Source organism: Acomys minous (genome assembly GCF_964271855.1).
Source record: "Acomys minous genome assembly, chromosome: 6".
NCBI lineage: Eukaryota > Metazoa > Chordata > Mammalia > Rodentia > Muridae > Acomys > Acomys minous.
In genome coordinates this window covers 108,477,957-108,498,274 of record NC_140487.1, presented here as the reverse complement: position 1 = coordinate 108,498,274, position 20,318 = coordinate 108,477,957, and the positions used below count along the sequence as shown (strand labels likewise).

At 45.0% G+C, this 20,318-nt stretch overlaps 2 protein-coding genes and 2 long non-coding RNA genes across 4 annotated transcripts in view; 3 read left to right on the top strand and 1 right to left on the bottom strand.

Annotated features, from left to right (window-relative positions):
- STX12 (syntaxin 12) overlaps positions 1–9,635 on the top strand; it is a 32,617-nt gene extending 22,982 nt beyond the window's left edge. Inside the window, exons 5-9 of the mRNA XM_084787543.1 lie at positions 342–385; positions 2,100–2,205; positions 4,578–4,650; positions 6,069–6,151; positions 8,140–9,635. Coding sequence (XP_084643669.1) covers positions 342–385; positions 2,100–2,205; positions 4,578–4,650; positions 6,069–6,151; positions 8,140–8,232 — 399 coding nt within the window. The 3' untranslated portion in view covers positions 8,233–9,635. The remainder of the gene's footprint in view (positions 1–341; positions 386–2,099; positions 2,206–4,577; positions 4,651–6,068; positions 6,152–8,139) is intronic.
- The window catches only part of LOC311600619, a 212,562-nt gene that overhangs the window by 137,073 nt on the left and 55,171 nt on the right, over positions 1–20,318 (top strand). The gene's annotated exons all lie outside the window — the stretch shown is intronic.
- Positions 7–20,315, bottom strand: LOC311600618. Its single transcript, XR_014780291.1, has 3 exons — positions 18,128–20,315; positions 5,353–5,480; positions 7–337 (listed from the first exon to the last, which is right to left on the bottom strand). It is a non-coding gene; the product is annotated as an uncharacterized lncRNA (long non-coding RNA).
- PPP1R8 (protein phosphatase 1 regulatory subunit 8) overlaps positions 17,936–20,318 on the top strand; it is a 24,097-nt gene continuing 21,714 nt past the window's right edge. Inside the window, exon 1 of the mRNA XM_084787529.1 lies at positions 17,936–18,087. Coding sequence (XP_084643655.1) covers positions 18,032–18,087 — 56 coding nt within the window. The 5' untranslated portion in view covers positions 17,936–18,031. The remainder of the gene's footprint in view (positions 18,088–20,318) is intronic.

Genomic DNA, 20,318 nt, shown 5'->3' with positions numbered 1-20,318 from the left:
GTTCCCTCCCAAGAGAGGCCGTTACAGTCCCAGAGTTGACCCCAGCATTTCCCCTTTCCCACCACTGGCCTTGTTCACTGTCCGCCAGCCAACAGACGCCAGCCCCGCCCCGTGCAGAGTGCCCTCTGTTCTCGGGTCTAAATTGAAAGGCAGATCTGTTCTCACCCATTTCGTACTTGTTTCTTACTGAAGACAAGTTGCCGGAGTCCTGTGTCATCTCATAGAGGCAGTTGGCGTGGCGGGACACCACTCCTTGGGGCTGTAGCTAAGGCAGCTCTTTGTTTTGGGTGTCTCTGGCATGTTTTTGGATAACAGCAGCGATAATGCCATCTGCTTTCTAGGCAGAAGACAGGCAAAGAGAAGAGCAGCTCGTCTCGTTTGACAGGTAAAGAATCACTCATCCAGCCTACTGGGTAGTTACTAAGAAGAGTCCACACCTTTGTGTCTATTACTGTCACTCTTTTTTTATGTCTGTGGGGGTTCTGCTCGCATGTAATTCTGTGTAGCATGTGAAATGTCTGGTGCCCACAGAGGCTAGCAGAGAGCTTTGGGTCTCTTGAAACTGGAGTTTCAGATGGTTGTGAGCTTTCATGAAGGTGCTGAGAATCAAGCCTGGGTCCTCTGCAAGAGCATTCAGTGCTATTTTCTGTTGAACCATCACTCCAGTCTCTTTGTGCCTATTTTTACTTAAAAAAAAAAAATCAGGGCTGGGCGTAGTGGTGCACACCTTTAATCCTCACACTTGGTAGGCAGAGGCAGGTGCATCTCTGTGAGTCAGGCCAGCCTGGTCTACATAGTGAGTTCTGGAACAGCCGAAGCTATTAGTTAAGACCCTGTCTCAAAAAAGACAAAAGAGAAAATAAATATAGATCAGGGAGTTGATTCAGGCATAGTCATGCATACCTGTAACCCCAGCACTTTGGGTAATGAGGCAGGAGGATCAAGAGTGTTGGAGGATAACCTAGGCTACATAGCTTGATTGTCCAATAAGTAAGTACATGAATAAGTAATAGATGGGGCTGGAGAGATGGCTCAGCGGTTAAGAATAGTGACTGCTCTTCCAAAGGACCCGGGTTCAATTCCCAGCAACCACATGACAGCTCACAACTGTCTTTAACTCCAAGATCTGACATCCTCACACAGACATACGTGAAGGCAAAATACCAATGCACATAAAATAAAAATAAATAAATTATATAAAAAAAAAATAAGTAATAGAGTTGGAGAGATGACTCCGTGGCTGAGAACACTGGCTGCTTTTGCAGAGGACCAGGTTTCATTTCCCAGTACTCATATGGTGGCTCACAACTGCCTGTAGTCCAGTCCCTTAGGATCTGATGCTGTCTTCTGGCCACCAGGCACCATGCCCAGCTCCAAATATTTCTTTTAATTTAATAAATAGCATACTTTTCTTCTAAGTATCCAAAATAAATCAAAGTGCAAACATTTTTTGTTTGTTTGTTTTCAAGATAGGGTTTCTCTGTGTCACCCTGGCTGTCCTAGACTCACTTTTTAGACCAGGTTGGCCTCGAACTCACAGCAAGTGCTGGAATTACAATGCCCAGCTCTAATTACAAACATTTTATTAGATTTTAGTTTGGTTTACTGTTAAGTGGAAGAATCTATCCCAAAACATAGTCTCAAGGAAGCGCCTGGGAACTAGGCGTGGCTCTGACAGATGAGCTAGTGAATCCCTGTTTGCTGGTTGAGTCGGCTTTCCTGCGTGTAGTGCTCCTGGGACCAGCAACACTGCTGTGCTGTGAGCGTGCCCTACAGAGCAGGGTCAGTGCAGTCCATTAGTGCTAACCTCCTGGGGGGGGGGGGTCCCTTGTCTAGCAGGTCCTATCAAGACTGCAATAATACCCCTATGTGGAGAGGGCAATGAGGCCTAGCCATAATTCTGCCTCATCACATTCTGCCCAGGGCTGGAGTTTTACTTTCTTGGTATCATACTTTTTCTTCTGGTTAGGAAATATGGCCTTCAGGGGCTTCGATAGCAGCCGAGTTGGATCCTGAGTAACACGTGCCTAGGTTCTGCTGTTAGCGGACATGTAGACTCGTACTTAGAGGAATGAACTGGAGTGCTTGTCTCCCTGTAGCCATGAGGAGTGGAACCAGATGCAGAGCCAGGAGGATGAGGCGGCCATCACTGAGCAAGACCTGGAGCTTATTAAAGAGAGGGAGACAGCGATACGGCAGCTGGAGGTGAGCAGCAGGCGGGGCTGTTGTTGGGCTCAGTCAGGTGTCTGCAGATATTTGGAGATTATCAGTTATGGCAAAATTGAACTACTGCTGTGTGCTGCTGGCCTGGGCATAAGGAGCGCCCAGCTTCTTCCTCAAACTCCGTTTAGCATATGGTCTCCGGGAGAGACACATGCGTGGAAAACAGCAAGGCAGACAGTACTGTGTTGCTTTCTGTAATTTTCCCATCTCAGTGGCAGTCTCCAGGTTAAGGGCTCTGTAGAAAGCTCCTTTTTATAGTCTGAATAGACATCAGAAAGACTGGAGAGGCGGCTCAGCAGCTAGGAGCACTGGCTGTTCAGAGGACCTGGGTTCAATTCCCAGCACCCACACGGCAGTGCACAGTTGTCTGTGACTCCTGTTCCGGAGGACCCAACACCCTCACACAGACAGACATTCAGGCAAAAACATCAGTGCACGTAAAACAAACAAAAAGCACTTGCTTTATTTTTGTACATTCTAAAGTCCAATTCCAAGTATAGTTCTTGTCACTTCAGTGGATCAGAGTTGGAAGCATGTTTGAAGTGGGATTGAGGGAGAGTTGTATTGACTGTTCTTGGCTCCTTGAGCACCATCATGACCAAGGCAACACATATTTTTCAAAAACATTTAAAAAATTCTGTTAAAGGTATGATCATATGGTATGTCAGCTTAAATAAGTACTGCCCTGGTTGGTAGGAATTAGGAAGTTTGGTTTAAACTTTAAAAATTTAGTTCATTTTTTAATTTTTTTTTTTCGAGACAAGGTTTCTCTGTGTAGCCTTGGCTGTCCTAGACTCCCTTTGTAGACCAGGCTGCCCTTGAACTCACAGTGATCCGCCTGCCTCTGCCTCCCGAGTGTCATTTTTTAATTTTTAAGTTTATGAATGCTCTTAGGGACCAGAAGAAGGGGTCAGACCCCCTAGAACTAGAGTTCTGGGTGTTTGTGAGCTGCCATGTGTGTGCTCGGAACTGAACCTGCATGCTCTGTAAGAGCAACAGGTACACAAGTGCTGAGCCTTCTCTCCAGTCTCTAAAAGAAAGCATTTAATCAGGGGCTTGCTTACAGTTTAAGTAGGTAGGCATGGCGTTGCGGCAGTAGCTGAAAGCATACATCTGATTCACAAATTGGAGGCAGAGATAGAGCGAGACTGGGCCTGTCGTGGGCTTTTGGAACTTCAGGGCCCAACCCTCCACCCCCGGGGCACACCTCCTCTACCAAGGCCACACCTCCTAATCCTTCCTAAATGGTCCACCAGCTGGGGCAGTACTTATTTAAACCCTCACACCATATATATATGAGCATGCCTTTAAGAGGCCAGACCATTGCTTTTCTACCTGACATGTGTCAGGCCTTGGCTTATTAGCTATGAGTAAGTAAAAGCCTGAACATAAGGAATCTTATTTCCAGCCGGGTGTGGTGGCACATGCCTTTAATCCCAGTGCTTGCTAAGCAGAGGCAGGTGGATCATTGTGAGTTCAAGGCCTGCCTGGGTCTACAAGGTACATCCAGGACAACCAAGGCTACACAGAGAAACTCTGTCTCCAAAAAAAAAGAAAAATCTTATTTTTGGCACTTCCAAGAAAACCGTGCAGTTTAGTGACTTGTTATTAAACTTCTTCAGTCAGAACAGCAGACTTCCAAATGATGTCTCTTCATGCTGCCGACTGCTCTCCACCGTTTGAGCTCTTTGCCAGTTGAAAGCTGTTACTAGGGCATCGTGCAAGTGACAGAATCCAGCAGTTCCTCACATACCCAGAGTCCGCTAGGGAAAACCAACCTTGGTTGTTTGTCCTCCATGTGTTCCCCAGGCAGCACAGGACTATAGAAGCCATTTGAATTTTCTGGTCCAAAGTCCTAGTAGTCACTGACATTGGTGTGCTCCACCTCGGGCCATCACGGGGAGCATGTGTCCGTCACTGCACTCCAGGCTCTATTGGATACAGTTTAGCCTCAATGATCTTACTGGTTCCCAGGTAACATGTGCGATTACTGTTGCTTGTCTTTTGTTCTACAATATTAGGTAAGCAGCAATAGTTTTCCATTTGTAGAGAAAGCTTTAAAACACTGCGATTATAGCCGGGTGTGGTGGCGCACGCCTTTAATCCCAGCACTCGGGGAGGCAGAGGCAGGTGGATCGCTGTGAGTTTGAGGCCAGCCTGGTCTACAAAGTGAGTCCGGGACAGCCAAGGCTACACAGAGAAACCCTGTCTCAAAAAACCAAAAAAACAAACAAACAAACAAACAAAACACTGTGATTATTAATCTTTAGGGAAGGAAAAGGAAGAAGTCTTCTAACGTGTTGCTTAATATGAGGTAACTGTTTTGTTTTGTTTTGTGTTTTAATCTCCCTTAGGCGGACATATTGGATGTTAATCAGATATTTAAGGATTTAGCTGTGATGATCCATGACCAAGGTGACATGATTGGTATGTATATTATTCCTCTAACCCTGGCGTGAGTAGAGACCTTAGTAAGATGGCCACCAAGAGTCCGAAAGTTAGCAATACACATTTTTTAAACCACTGAATTCATTTTCTTTTTTTGGGGTGGAGGGAGGGGAATGGGTGAGACGGTTTCTCTGTGTAGCCCTGGCTGTTGTGGAACTTTCTCTGTAGACGCGGCTGGCCTGGGACTCACAGCGATCCACCTGCCTCTGCCTCCCGAGTGCCTGTGCCTCACCACGCCCAGCTGAATTCATTTTCTTACATAGTCAATGTAGAGGCCAGAGGTGTCCTGTGGTCAGGCCTGTTCTCTTGTTATAGCATGTAAGTCTGTTAGAGAAGAGTTTTCAGTGCCCCAGCTTTGAGCTTCAAACTCCTGCAGGATTGTGGAGTTAGTAACTTTAAAAAGCTATTTAATATGGAAATGATCTCAAGTTTATAAAAAGCTGCAAAATAAAAACAATACAAGGAATCTTTTATATCCCTCCCATGCATTTTCCTGGTTTAATAACATTTGTTCCATTTACTTTGTGGTGTACCCTCTTCTGTGTGTATAGATAAATATGTGGTATGCATGCCCCATACAGTTTTTTTTCTTGAACCCTATCTAGGTAAATTGCATAATTAGTAACCCTTGCTATTAGGTATTTCAGCGTTTATTTCTGAAGCGTGGTGCTGTCCTCTTACCAAGTTAGAAGTTGTAGCTGGGAGTGACAGTGATAGCTGAAACCTCAGTGCTGAGCTGGAGGCCAGCATCAGCTACGTAGCTTATTGTTGAGGACGTTGAGGTCATCTTAGACTACACGAGGCCTTACCTAAGGAAAATAAATAAATAAATAATGAAAAAAAGACAAAGAAGTACATTTTTATTTTTTTATTTCATGACTGGCTGGTTTGGATGCTACTTATCTAGGTTCACACTTAGGCCTGTGGCATCAAATCTGTTCAGGGGAGCTAGAGAGATGGCGCAGCAGCTAAGAGCAGTGGCTGCTCTTCTAGAAGGCTACCCACACAGCACCTACACAGCACCTACACAGCACCTACACAGCACCTACACAGCACCCACACAGCACCCACACAGCACCCACACAGCACCCACACAGCACCCACACAGCACCCACACAGCACCCACACAGCCCCTACACAGCACCCACACAGCACCCACACAGCACCCACACAGCAGCTCACAGCACCTACACAGCCACCTGTAACTCCAGTTCTAAGGGATCCAGCACCCTCCCGTGGGCTCCAGGCATGCACACGGTGCACAGACATACATACAGACAAAACACCCACATACACTTTTTAAAAAGAGAGAAATTGTGTGTGGGGTTTTGTTCTGTTTTGTTTTTGTAGTATTGAAATGCCTGAATATGCTGAAATGTGCCTTGTATCTTTTACAGATAGCATAGAAGCCAATGTGGAAAGCTCAGAGGTGCATGTGGAGAGAGCCACTGATCAGCTACAGAGAGCTGCTTACTATCAGGTAAAAGCCAATACCACAGAAAGTCTCTCTGTGATGGAGACATAGTGAATCCCCAGGCTGTGTTGACACATTGCAGACAGCTGCTGCCTTTTGCCTGGGTTTATGCTGGAGGCAGGCAGCCATAATGTGCAGCCCCTGTCCCATTTTTAGTATTTATCTTTGCAGTCAGATCTCCAACATCATCAAATCTTGAATAACTTACTCAGAAGCTGTGTGGATGCAACACTAATCTTGTGAGCTAGCTTGATGTCTAAATCTAGCATGATGCTAATCTTTTATCCTAAATGGCAGGGCTGCTGGGAGAGTAAGAGCTGCCGAGAGAGCGGAGCTCCCGAGACACCTTATGTGGACTGTTGACCCAGAGCACAATGTCTTAGAGTCAACTATGAGACAGTTCTGTGTACACAGCATCTAATCGTTATGGAGCCGTGCCCATGAAGGGGAGTCTTCTGGCTTGATGACTTTTTTTTCTGCCCCGAGAGCTGAGGACCGAACCGAGGGCCTTGTGCTTGCTGGGCAAGCGCTCTTCCATTGAGCTAAATCCCCAACCCCCAGCTTGATGACTTTTATGGGTCTTTGTTTTGTTTATTTGAGACAAGGTCTCTCTATGTAGTCCTGACTGGCTGAGAACTCACTTGGTAGACCAGGCTGGCTTTGAACTCATAGAGATCCTCCTGCCTCTGCCTCTCAAGTGCTGGGATTGCAGGTGCGCCACCATAGCTCATTCTCTGAGTCTATAATTCAGGTGTTAGATATTGGAAATGAAGTCCTTATTTCCCTCAGCTGGTACTGCAGAGCTGTTCAGAAGTAACTAGCATTTTATCATTTTCTGTGTTCTGGGATAGCTGTATTTTACCTGGGAGTACGCTTGAGGAAGTTGTGCTTCATAACAGTATTTCCTTGAGAAAAACTGATGATTTTAATTTACAGCAGTAAAAATTACATCTACTCACTGTTGTATTATGTGAGCACTAAAAGATGTTAATGGGGTTATAGCAGAAAAGGAGAGTTTGTACTAAATGTTAAGTGAGAAAAACATCAAATATTCAATGTGACCCAGTTACACCAGACAGGAGTGTGCACAGATGAAAAAGCAAAAGGGGGCACGGTGTACTGGCACCGGCCTCTTAACCAGCATTCAGGAGGCCAGGGTAGTGGATCTCAGTAGATTAAGCTAGCCTGGTCTATAGAGAAAGCTTTAGGCTAGGCACGCCTTCATCTTGAGACCCTATCTCAGACAAACCCAAGAAACAGAAAGAAATAGAATCTTATGTTAGCAGTCTTATCTATGGGTGATTATTTTCCTTCTACTGCCTGTATATTTTACAGTGAACATCCAATTTGGGACAGGTATGACGTGGTTATTAAAACACACTCACAAGGGCCTAGAGAGAAGGCTCGGTGGCTCAAGTAAACAGGAGGCCTGGTTTCCAAATCTCAGGTCCCACAGGTGGTGTGGCAGCTGTTTGTAATTCCAGCCGTGGAAGTAGAGGGGGTCCAGGAAAAAGTCTAAGACAAAGGCATAGCTCCTTTGCAAAATTGTATTTGGGGACAGTTAAAGCATGCACTACTACTTAGAACTGGTGGGTTGAGATTTTTGAGAAGACGTTTGCATCTTTGTGCATGGTAAGAGTTAATTATATGCTGGGATGTGACAGTAGGCAGGTGCTTACCTAGCACACGCAAGGCCCTGAGTGAAATTCCAGCATTGAAATATAAGAATTTTATTCTGATGCCAGGGGTGGTAGTGCACACGCCTTTAATCCCAGCATTGGGGAGGCAGAGGCAGGCTGATCTCTGTGAGTTGGAGGCCAGCCTGGTCTACAGAGGGAGTTCCAGGACAGCCTGGGCTCTACAGAGAAACCCTGTCTCAAAAAAGAAAGCAAAAGTTATGAATTTCAAGGACGCAGATTATGATGCACTCTGAAGTTTAGGTATAATTTTTTTTTGCTTGTTTCATGAGTGTCTTTAAATATTTCTTTCCTCAGAAAAAATCTCGCAAGAAGATGTGTATCCTCGTGCTTGTCCTGTCAGTGATTATTACAGTCTTGGTAGTTGTTATCTGGGTTGCTTCTAAGTGAAGTGTGTTGCCTCAGAGCCTTCTCCTGCTGAGGTGTTTTCGAGGGCAAGTGCTGGACGGAGTCTTGCCAGCACAGAGAGACCACAGAAGAGAGCGTGTACCAGAGTGTCCTGTGATGATTTAGCTAGAAACTAACTACTAACTAGTCCTTGGAATTAGTGACCATGGAGACAGTATTTATCAATTTATGCATACATTCTATTGATTTCTCAAATAAGGAATTAACTTATGTGTATCTTCTTTTCCCTTGTATTTTGATTGCCCTTTATCTCATGTTTATTGACAGTTCCATTGTGGATATTCTTTTTGACAGATGACACTACAGTCTCATAATATTGTCTTTTTGTATATACACAAACTACCTTTTTATGAGTATCTGAGATAAATTTCCTTCTGGAGCCAGCCTTTTGGAGTCCAAGAAACTGTACCATATGCCAGCAATTTTTATTATTTTACATTTTGATTTGAGTTTCTGAGGGGTTGCTTCTTTGTTCAACAAGATTTTGGTACTGTATATAACTAGGGAGTAAGAACACTGCACGAGTGACTCCAGATGAAATGAGAAGAGCCTGTCAGAGTGGGCCCGTTGCCAGGGTGTGTGTGAAAGTTTGGGCTTAAGTTAAATTGACTTTATTGTCTGCTGGTGTCGTTTACAGTGTCCATCCTCACACACTAAGCCATCCCACTCCTGTTTTAAAGAGGTTCTTTTCATTAACATTGTTATAATCAGTCGGATCGCTCTCCCACCTGTCTGCATAGAAAGGGAGAGTTAGGGACAGCATGATCTTGGAAAACAAATAGGAATTGTTGGAATGAGTCCTTCATGTTCACTTGTGGTTTGCATTCTGGTGAATGATAAATGTTGCTGTCATTGGCTGTTCCCAACCCTTATAAGGACTGCCTGACTTTGATGGCAAGATTTTAAAATTTAGATTGGAGTGGGCAGGGTTTAAAACTTAGGTCTGTGAACCTACTGATAAAGCAAAGAGAAGGTTCATGTTTGTAAATAATACTGGTTTAGTGATGTTAGACTTAACCTAATTTATGAGCAAGAGAGCAAACTGTGTAGTTTTAGACAAAAACAATTTTAATAAAAGGTTGCTGTCTTGTAATATAAATGTTGTCCACTGCCCTTTGTCACAGGCCTAGAACAGTTAGAGAGCGTGTAATTGGCTTAGGCTCTCAGATAAATGTGAATTGAGGCCAGAAATGTGAGCTCATCCTTCACTGAACTAGAGGGTTTGGCTACTGTGGGTATATTTATGTTTGTTTCTTCTATTCCTCTTAATGTTACTTAATTTTGACCTAATATGATCAGTAGGGAAGCAAGGGTCCAAATGCATAAGTTTCTTTGCACTTTTGCACCATCCCACCTACTTAGTACAAATAAACATTTAAACACTTTTGTAGTTATTTTTATGAGTTAACATCCTGGTGATGTAGGTATTAGATACTATACTGCAATGAAAGAACAGACCTGCAGGAAAACTGGGGAGCAGGTAAAGACTGACTTGGAAATTGCTGTCTTTGGAAAACATGGTGAGGGGCTGGAGAGATGGCTGCGTGGTTAAGAGTGCTGACTGCTCTCTCAAAGGATCCAGGTTCAATTCCAGCAGCCACATAACAGCTCACAACTGTCTGTAACTCCAAGATCTCACACCATCACACAGATATACATGAAGGCAAAACACCAGTACGCATAAAATAAAAATAAATTAATTTTTAAAAAAGGACAAATCAAAAACTGTACACACTTTCCCCCCCGCCCCCAAGACAGAGTTTCTCTGTGTAGCCTTGGCTGGGCTGGCCTTGAACTCACAGTGATCCTCCTGCCTCTGCCTCCCAAGTGCTGGGGTTAAAGGTGTACGCCACCACTACCCAGCCCTACACTTCTAATCCTAGTAAAAGACAAGACAGGCCTCCTGTGAGCTTAAGGCCAGACTGGGATACACAACAGGTTTGAGATCAGCTTCTGCTTAAGGTAGAGAGGGAGGCGCTGGAGCGATGGCTCAGAGGTTAAGAGCACTGACTGCTCTTCCAGAGGTCCTGAGTTCAATTCCCAGCAACCACATGGTGGCTCACAACCATCTATAATGAGGTCTGGTGCCTTCTTCTGGTGTGCAGGTGAGCATGAAGGCAGAGCACTGTATACATAATAAATACATAAATCTTTAAAAAGGAGAGAGAGGGAGAGGAAGAGAATACAGCTGTCGGCGTGACAGAGGTCCACATGGACCACATCTGTTCACAGAGAAACCCCTGTACTCAGATTGTATCCAAGAAATAAAAAAGGGGTCTGCTGTGGCAAGCTATTGGGGACAACAGAGTGGCTGCAATTCCAATAATACCTTGTCATTGATCCAGTGGTGATTATTACAGGGCTATGGGAACAAATAGGAACTTGATCTAGAATGTGTAGCGATTGTCAGGAAGCCCCAACAAGCATATTCCTAGAACCTGCTTGTACCTGAGGATACCTGGAGGCACCAGGGTCTGGACAGTGACTCTTGCCTTCATAGTCAAAATGTTTTTTGAAGTGCTGAAGCTGGAGTCTCCCGGCCCATTAGCCTGGTGTGTTTCCTGGACATAAGAATCCACTAAAGCTCCACATGCATATTGTGTGCAACCACAACTGAGAACATTGCTTGTAAATCGAAACCTAGACCGGAGTATAAAAGACTTGAAGATTCCTGGCCTACCGGTGACTTGCTGAGGGGATTTGGACAAGTCGTTTTAGCCCATGAGTCCCATGCTTTCTCATTTTTTTTTTTTATAAAACTCCTAACAGATTTCTAAGTTAAACATACAAATTGTAAATATGTTTGTATTCCTTTCCATTTTGCATCTCCTGTTTCATTTTGCATCTTGCTGTATTGAAGTTGAAATGTTTTAGGAGTACTAGGTTCTCCCTACTACTGGGTACTCTTTTAGCCTTGGCTGTCCTGGACTCGCTTTGTAGACCAGGCTGGCCTTGAACTCACAGCGATCCGCCTGCCTCTGCCTCCTGAGTGCTGGGATTAAAGATGTGTGCTACCGCCAGGCGCAAGGGAATGTGCATATGTGTTCGGGTGCACATGCCCATATGTACACACATTTTTTTATTGTTACTAAGGGAAGCTTACCCACAAGGTGTGCAGTATGTTATATTCAAACTAAACTTACACTGTTTTGCACTATTGGGCAGACAATGAAGTGAAATTACCAGGCAGACATGGTAGCACGTGCCATGAATCTAGCACTCAGGAGGCAGAGGCAGATGGATCTCTATGAATTCAAGGCTATTCTGGGCTACATAGCATGACTCTGTTTCCTTTTTTTTTTTTTTTTTTAAGGAAAATAAATTACTATTCAAAACCACATGTGGAGGTGCACATAAAGACCAAGTTTTTAACCTGTGGAGAAATGAAATCTAAGAGATACAATTAAAATCATTCCAAATTGGGGTGGGGGGCTGAGGGAAATGCACGTATCCATAGGTGTGCATATGCATATATGTAGATCGAATACATGTATCGATCATGGGGCAAACCTTGGATGTTCTTCAGTTGTCTTATTTTTGTTTGAATCTGTCTCTTGCAAACTCATTTTGCCAAGTAGGTGAGACTAGGTGGCCAGTGAGCTTCCAGGGCTTTGCCTGGCTGCCTCCCATTCTCCCCCCCGCCTTAGAATTTTTTTGTTGATTTTGGGGGGGGGTGAATTTCACATCATGACCCCAGTCCCATTCATTTCCCAGTCCTTCTTAAGTTTACTCTCCACCCTTGTAACCTCCCACCAAAAGAAAGTAGAAAATAAAAAATGTAAAGTCTTGTGGAAGCTGTAGTGGGTCATGCAGTACACCCTTCTGTCCATACATCTGTACTTGCAAATGTTCTTTGAGATGAGTCATCTAGGTTGAGGCCTCTGACCTTTGCCACACTATCAATACTGTATCCTCAGTTCAGATTCCTGCTGTTGCGCTGTGTCGTGGAGACGCTGCAGCTTTGGTTCTGCAGGACTGGCCCCATCACTTACAGATGGGTAGGTGTTGGGCAAGTTCAAAGCCCCGGATCTGTCTTCTTCCTATTCTTACAGTCATTCACCATCTTTCCTGGCTGTCTGTTTGGGTTTTGGGGACCTAAACTTAGCGCCTCAGGCTTGCAAGGCAAGTTCTTTACTGACTAAACCATCTCTGCATTTCCCACCCACATCTTTGGTGATGCCAGGGAACGAACCTGAGACTGCACAAGGACCTGGATTCTGGATTGAAGCCTCTGTGCTACAAAACCAATTTTTTAAAAAACGTATTTAAATATTATTAAAATGAGAAGATGGAGCTCAGAGGTAAAGTGCTTGTTCAACATAAGTGAAGCCCCGAATTCAACCCCAAGTATTGGTGGGGAATGGTGATATTACATGGCAGCTTTATTTGCAACACTCCATTGTCTCAGCAAAGTAAAAATTGACACACTTATCACACTCATGTACACACACACACACTCCAGAGGTCCAAGGTAGGAATGGTAGCCTGAAACAGAAATGTAAAGGCTTGAGGTACTTTGTGTGCGGATGACATTTGTGGAATATGAGCCAGGCATGGTGGCGCACGCCTGTAATCCCAGCACTCGGGAGGCAGAGGCAGGCGGATCGCTGTGAGTTCGAGGCCAGCCTGGTCTACAAAGCGAGGCCAGGACAGCCAAGGTTACATAGAGAAAGCCTGTCTTGAAGATCCAAAAAATAAAAAAAAAGAAAAAGAAAAGAAAGCTATTTGGGAGATTTATTGTGCCCTCTTTATATTTTTTATGTGTTTATTTTATGTGTATGAGTATTTTGCCTAAATGCATGTCTATGCACCACATGCATGGCTGGTGCTGGGGAGTCTTAGAAGGGGGAGTTGGATCCCTTGGAATTAGTAACAGATGATTGTGAGCTGCCATGTAGGTGCCAGGAATCAAGCCCAGGTCGTCTGCAAGAGCAACAGGTGTTCTTGATGGCTGAGCCATCACTAGACAATACCCCCCCATGAATTTTTTTATTACATTTATTTAAGAAGAGCATGCACCTGCCACAATGCCTGTAGGAGTCAGAGGACGACTTACAGGAGTCTGTTCTCTCCTTCCACTAGCTGGTCCTAGGGATTGAACCCAGGTTGTCAAGGTTGGAGGCAAACACCTTTGCCTGCTGATCCGTCTTGCCAAGCTTTTTGTATTCTTTAAATGAATCAAGAAGCTGAGTCAAGCTTGCCCATGATCAGACAGCTTGTAAGGGTGGTGGTCATCCTGAGTTCTCATACGTCAGACCACCATTACACAGGCTAGACAGTCCATGCATCACTGACAGGAGCTGTCCTGCTCACCACCAGCTCTTCAGAGTGCTCTCTGTCTCTGGAGAAACAGCAATTTCTACTTCTGTCTTCCCAGGCGTCATCTCCTTCATAACACCTCGTGTACTTTTCAACTACCAATCTGCTAAGTGAAGTATCCTGTTTATAATATCTAGCCGCATAATTTTTCATTGTCTTCATTTGATCATGCCAAAGATGTTTTAAGATTTGTTTTTATTTATGTGTATATGTGTGTTATGTGTGTGTGCGCAAATGAAGGCCAGAAGAGCGTATTGGAGCCCCCGGAGCTAGGGACATGGTTGGTTGTGTGCTGTTTGATATGAGTTCTGGGAACCAAATTCAGGTCCTCTGGAAAAGCAGTGAGCGCGCTAAACTGCCAAGCCATCTCTTTGGCTCCAAGTAGCTTTTTCTCTGACCAGGGAGTCTTGTGTAGGCTGTTCAAGCTTCCAACTCACAATGTACCAAAACTGATTCTTCTGCCTCTTACCTTCAGGTGCTAACCTTAGACGTAACGTTACATCTGGCCATTTTAAGTTGTTTTTTTGTTTGTTTTGTTTTTTGTAGCTTTTTTGACAGGAAGCTTTTAACGTGGGTTTTGTTTTGTTTTGTTTTTTTCTGTAGTTGTTTTGTTTTCCCCTACAAGACAGGGTTTCTCTGTGTAACAGCCCTGCCTGTCCTGGAACTTACTCTGTAGACCAGGTTGTGCTTGAACTGACAGAGATTCTCCTGCCTCCACCTCCAGAGTGACTTTATACTTTAAAAAAAAAAAAAGCTTTAGATTTTTTATTTTAGAAAAATCTGTCAGAGCCCTAAAATATTAATGTCTTTAGACTCTTAGTCTAGAAAAGTCTGTCAGAGAGTTAAGAAATTAGCATTTCTTTGGCAAGATGTCATGACAGCTAACCTTACAGCCTTTATTTCAAAGGGTTAAATGTGTTTGCTGTTCTACACTGACACCATTGGCACCCAAACAAAAGGCAGTTTTCTTTCTTTCTTTTTTTTTTTTTTTTTTTTGGTTTTTTGAGACAGGGTTTCTCTGTGTAGCCTTGGCTGTCCTGGACTCGCTTTGTAGACCACGCTGGCCTCGAACTCACAGCGATCCACCTGCCTCTGCCTCCCGAGTGCTGGGATTAAAGGTGTGCACCACCACGCCCGGCTTTTTTTTTTTTTTTTTAAGATTTGTTTATTATTATGTATACAGTGTTCTGCCTGCATGTACACCTGCACACCAGAAGAGGTCATCAGATCACATTATAGACGGCTGTGAGCCACCATGTGGTTGCTGGGAATTGAACTCAGGACCTCTGGAAGAGCAGTCTGAGCCCTTAACCTCTGAGACATCTCTCCAGCTCTAGAGTAGAGAATTATAAGGCTAAGAATATACCTCTTAGCTTTTTTATGGATGACACAGATTGAGAAATTGAAAGTTGAACTTTATCTAAGATTTTATCCAGTCATTGATAGCTAGAGATGACTTCAACACTGCCTCAAGCCTGAAAGGGAATTCAAAACTCAAAAGCCCATACAAGTTGCCAGATAAAAGTATCTTTGTTGGGGCTGGAGAGATGGCTCAGAGGATAACAGCACTGTCTGTTCTTCCAGAAGTTCTGAGTTCAATTCCTAGCAACCACATGGTGGCTCACAACCATCTACACTGGGATCTGATTGCCCTTTCTGGTGTACTTAAAGATAGAGAGCACTCATACATAAAATGCATGAATGAATAAATGTTTTTTAAATAAAAGTATCTTTGTGGAGCTGAAGGGCTGTAGGGACGGCTCAGTGGTTAAAAGTTCTGACTGTTCTTCCTAAGGACCCTGGTTCAATTTCCAGCACTCACATGGCAGCTCACAATTGTCTGTAACTCTAGTTCTAATGAATCCCACAACCTCATATCAATATACATAAAACAAAGCCAGGCGTGGAGGCGCACGCCTTTAATTCCAGCACTTGGGAAGCAGAGGCAGGCAGATCGCCATGAGTGCCAGAAATGTCTGACCTCAAACTCACAGAGATCCACCTGGCTCTGACTTTCAAGTGTGTGCACCACCACCACCCAGCTCATAACATTTAAAACATTTAAAAATACAGTATACTATGTTACATAAAACATTTTTGTTGAGCCAGGCATGATGGTGCATGCCTTTAATCCTAGCACTGGAGAGGCAGAGGCAGGCAGATTGCTGTTCAAGGCCAGCCTGGTTTACAAAAGTCAGTCCAGGACAGTCAAGGCTACACTGAGAAATCCTGTCTCAAAAAACAAAACAAAAATACAATAACAACAACAACAAGAAAAACATTTTTGCAACTCTGAGTACTTCTCAGAAATCATATCCTGTGCTCCAAAAGGGGAGTCATAGGATTTTTTGCTTGCTTGAAGCCAAGTTTAGAATTGGGATTTTTTTTTACAGCCAGACATGGTGGTACATGCCTTACTCCCAACACTCAGGAGGTAGAGGCAGGTGGATCTCAGTGAGTTTGAGGCCAGCCTGGTCTACAAAGTGAGTCCAGGACAGCCAAGGCTGTTACACAGAGAAACCCTGTCTTGAAAAACCAAAATAATAATAATTGGGATTTGTGTATGTATGTGTTTGTGTGCTATCAGCTTAGTATTTGGGATAAAAAAAAGCTGAAAGGGAATATTAATAATCCTTTTGCATTTTATTTAGTTTTATTTTCCTTTTTGAGACAGGGTCTCTCTATAGCACTGACTATCCTGGAACTGACTGTATAGATCAGACTCGCCTGGAACTCGCACAGACCCGCCTGTCTCTGCCTCCCACACACCACCACTTCAGGCTTGATACTATAGTTCATTGAGACAGGGTTAGCTGTAGTCCAGGCTGGCCTCCAACTGGCTATGGGGATGACAGTGACCTTGAGCTTCCGAACCAAACTTGTCTTCTTCCTACATGTGGTGTTATGCTTTGTCCCTTTAGAGACCAAACCTGACCAGGAGGTCAGAGTGGATAGAGCATACAGCTTGTGTTTGATTTAATTTTGAAAAAAAAAAAAAAAACTCCAAGAAACCTGGAACAACTATTTGAACACATCCATGCATGCCCTCCTCCTTTCCCCCCAATATCCCTTGGTATTTAGTCCTTCTGCCCTGTCAGATGGCAGGTAGAGAGGCCACTGTGCCCAGTAGAGAATGACAGCAAAGGCCACGGTCTGTGCCAGCCCACCCAGTTTTATGTAATACTGTGTACTGGATCTAGCCTTGTGTGTTCTGGGCAAATCCTCCTCCAGGTGAACTGCATCCCATCTGAGCTACACTCTCAGCCCTTACTGATTCCTTTGATAAGTGGCCGGATTAGTTGCCATTCTTTCTGGATAAATCAATTGTGCTTCGAAGGCCCAAGGATCAGGCTGACCTCAAACTCTGAGATCTGCCTACCTCTGCCTCCCTGCTTGCTGGGATTACAGGCGTGTGCCACCACGCCTGGTTTGAGCAGCTGTCCTGAGTGTTGGGAATACCATGTGAGATGATCCGGATAAAACTACATACCAGCAAACACTCAACAGACAAAGCCATTATAACCAGCAAGCTAGTGGCGTAGAAGATGACAACTCTAATGCTTCAGCGTACAGTAGAGTCACTATGACCCAAGTAGAAAAATCCTAGGGGGCCATTTATTAACCATTTGAAAATTGGTGAAACCAGTGAAAAATTTGAGGCCGTTTTTCTGTTTGAGCCTGTACCCAATTCTCATAAACAGACTACATTATTCCTGACACAGACTCCTTATCTACAGAAGCCCTCAAACTTCAGAAAATTACTGGTTCTGGGGATTAAATCAGTGGCCTGATTCTTGCATGCGGAGCTAGGTGTGGTAGCTCATGCCTTTAATCCCAGAGGGTGGGGGTGGGGATGGGGGTGGGGGGTGGGGCGGGCAGAGGCCGGCGGATCCCTGTGATTTCGAGGCCACCTGATCTACAGAACGAGTTCAGGACAGCCAGGACTTGATACACAGAGAAACCGTGGCTTGAAAAAAAATAAAAAAGAGAGAGTAAGATGTATGAGAATAAAATAAGGACAAATGAGTAAGGATGCTGCTTCCCGGAGGAGGGCTGGGAGAAAAAAAGGAATGAACAACCACATCTCTGCAGGGTTGCTGGGAGTTAATGCAGATTACAGAGTTCAAGAGCTTTTGGAGGAAGCCGAACTTCGGGAAACCGATACCTCGGTTCAAACCGCTTCTGACCCCAACCAAAGAGAAGTCCTAGGCTCGAGTCTCCCAGCAAACAACTCAAACACTGCAGACTTCAAAACAAACCCCCAGTCCTGTCCCCGCCCCCGCCCCCTTCCCCGCACCGTCCCCACTGTCCCAGCAAGAGGCGCTCCCCGGCGAGCCAAGCGCGCTTGCGTTACGCGTGCGCAGGCGCACGCACAGACTGCTGGGATTCCGCCTCTTCCCTCCCGACCTCTTAAATTTCCCGGCGTGCTTCAGGCCCGCCAAATGGGAGGGGGAGACGCAAGATGGCGGCAGCCGCGAACTCCGGCTCCAGTCTCCCGCTGTTCGACTGCCCGACCTGGTGAGTAGCGGGACTGCTGGGGCGGCCTGGTGTGACCTACCAGGAGCAGGAAGGGAGGCTGGGATTTTCCCCTTCTTTTTTTTTTTTCCCTTTTGCGATAAAATGAACGGCTCAAAAAGATCGTGGAATGATTGAAGGAAAACTGTCCGCTGTGAGGGGCCGGGCGACGTGTGGAGGAACCTGGAGCCGGGGCCCAGTCTCTGAGGAAACCCCAGGTTTGGGGCCTCGATGGCGTTCACTTTAGACAGGTCTTGGGAAGTCAGCCGCTCGCCGGGGTGCTTAAGGCCTTGGCCCCTAACTTGCCCCAACTCCTCAGCGAGTGCCTACTGCGCTCGGGAAGCACCATACCTGGCCCCCCCCCCCCCCCCCGGTTGTTGAACGTCCCGAGCGTGCACGAGCTAGCTTCCCCCTACCACGATCCAACCTGATGCTGCAGCCCTTCGGGGATGCTGCAGCCTCCAAGCGGTGCCCTGTCCTCCTCGGGTGGACTGGGAGCGTCCTGGGAGCAGGGATGGCGGGGGAACTGTTCCCCCTTGTTCTTGACCAGACCAGCACTCAGCCCGGCACAAAAAGACATCATAAGTTGTTGAAATACATCATTTTTATCCCTTGGGAAGTTCGTAGGAGTTACAGGATGATTTAGGCATTGAGCCGGGGACAAGATGAATAAATCCCCTTTGCTCGGGTAGGCATCTGAGTTGGAGCCGGTTCTGTTGTGGCTTTTCACGATTGCTAACATGTTACTTCTCAGTCTTCTGTTACATTGAGATCCTCAAGGACAAAAACCCTTGCATCATTCTCAGCTCCTAGGCCGGCATCAGGCACACGATAGGAGAGGCAGAAAAGATATTTTGGCTTTAACGTTCATTTTAACCTGTTTCTCGAGCAAAATGGGCTTTTCTCCAAAGCATTGGCCTTTTAGCTACTGCCATAAAAGATTGGGGCAGAACTGTGAGATGATTGTGTTGAATCTTCAATTAAACAGGCTACGTTTCTTCCGCCCTGGAAGGTTCAAACGAACAAGCCTAGGAAGCAAATGAATGTTTGGCTGTTTTTTTGGATTTCCTTATACTTATATCCATGTGCTGGTAAAGATCCTGCCGTTGCCTCAGAATCTGGTGCATACCAAGAATTGTGTCAGGTGACTTGACCTGCACACATTCCCCTTGAATGATAAAGCAAAGTACAGGGGAAAGTTTGATTAATTATATTTTTGCAGAAAGACCTGTTCAGTGTGCCACCACACCTCTGTTCATTTGGAACTTGGTTATGTGGGCATGGTTTTTGATTTGCTCTAGTTCCCTAATTACACATTTCTGATTTGGTATCAAGGGTTCATCTGGGTAATAGTTTCTGCTTATTTTGTGATGAGACTAATATTGCTGTTTGGTTGTTCTAACATCTGTTTATTTGTCTTGAGGCAATATCTCCATATGTAATTTTGGCTGGTCTGGAACTAGGGTGGCCTTGAACTTGGAGTAATCCCTCTGATTGAAATTCAAGTGTGTCCTTCTGTACCCAGCAAAGCAGCTGGTTTAGTCCACCTTTGTTACGTCCGGAGTAGTAAATCTTAGGTTAAAAACCCAGGTTAGAGCCGGGTGTGGTGGCGCACATCTTTTAATCCCAGCACTTGGGAGGCAGAGGCAGGCAGATCGCTGTGAGTTTGAGGCCAGCCTGGTCTACAAAGAGAATTCAGGACAGCCAAGGCTAACACAGAGAGACCCTGTCTCGAAAAACGAAAGGAAAAAAAAAAAAAAAGCAAGCCAGGTTAGACCAGGCATGGTGGCACATACCACAGTGTAATCCAGCACAGAGAAGATGGAGCTGGGAGGCCCAGATGTTCAAGGTCACCCTAAGATCCAAACCCACTACGGTTAGAACCTAGCCTGGGGTACATGTGAGACCCTGTCTTCAAAAACAAACAGAAAAGCAAGAAGAAAAATCCTTTCCAGGTGACAAGACATTGTCTCTGAGGTGCAGAGCCAGTGTTAAAGTGTGTGTGTGGGGGGGGGATTGTTTGTTTGTTTGTTTTTGGCTGTTCTAAATACACATCCACAGCAACAATTGATCAACCAATTGCTAAGAAAGAAGATCTAACAGTGAAATGCATGACATTTCATTTTAAACAGGAGAAATTATAGGCTGGTAGGAGCACCTCAGCGGTGAACGAGACATGGATCGTAAAGAACCATTTATGGGCTCATCCTGAAGAACGCTTTTGCACTCTTTTT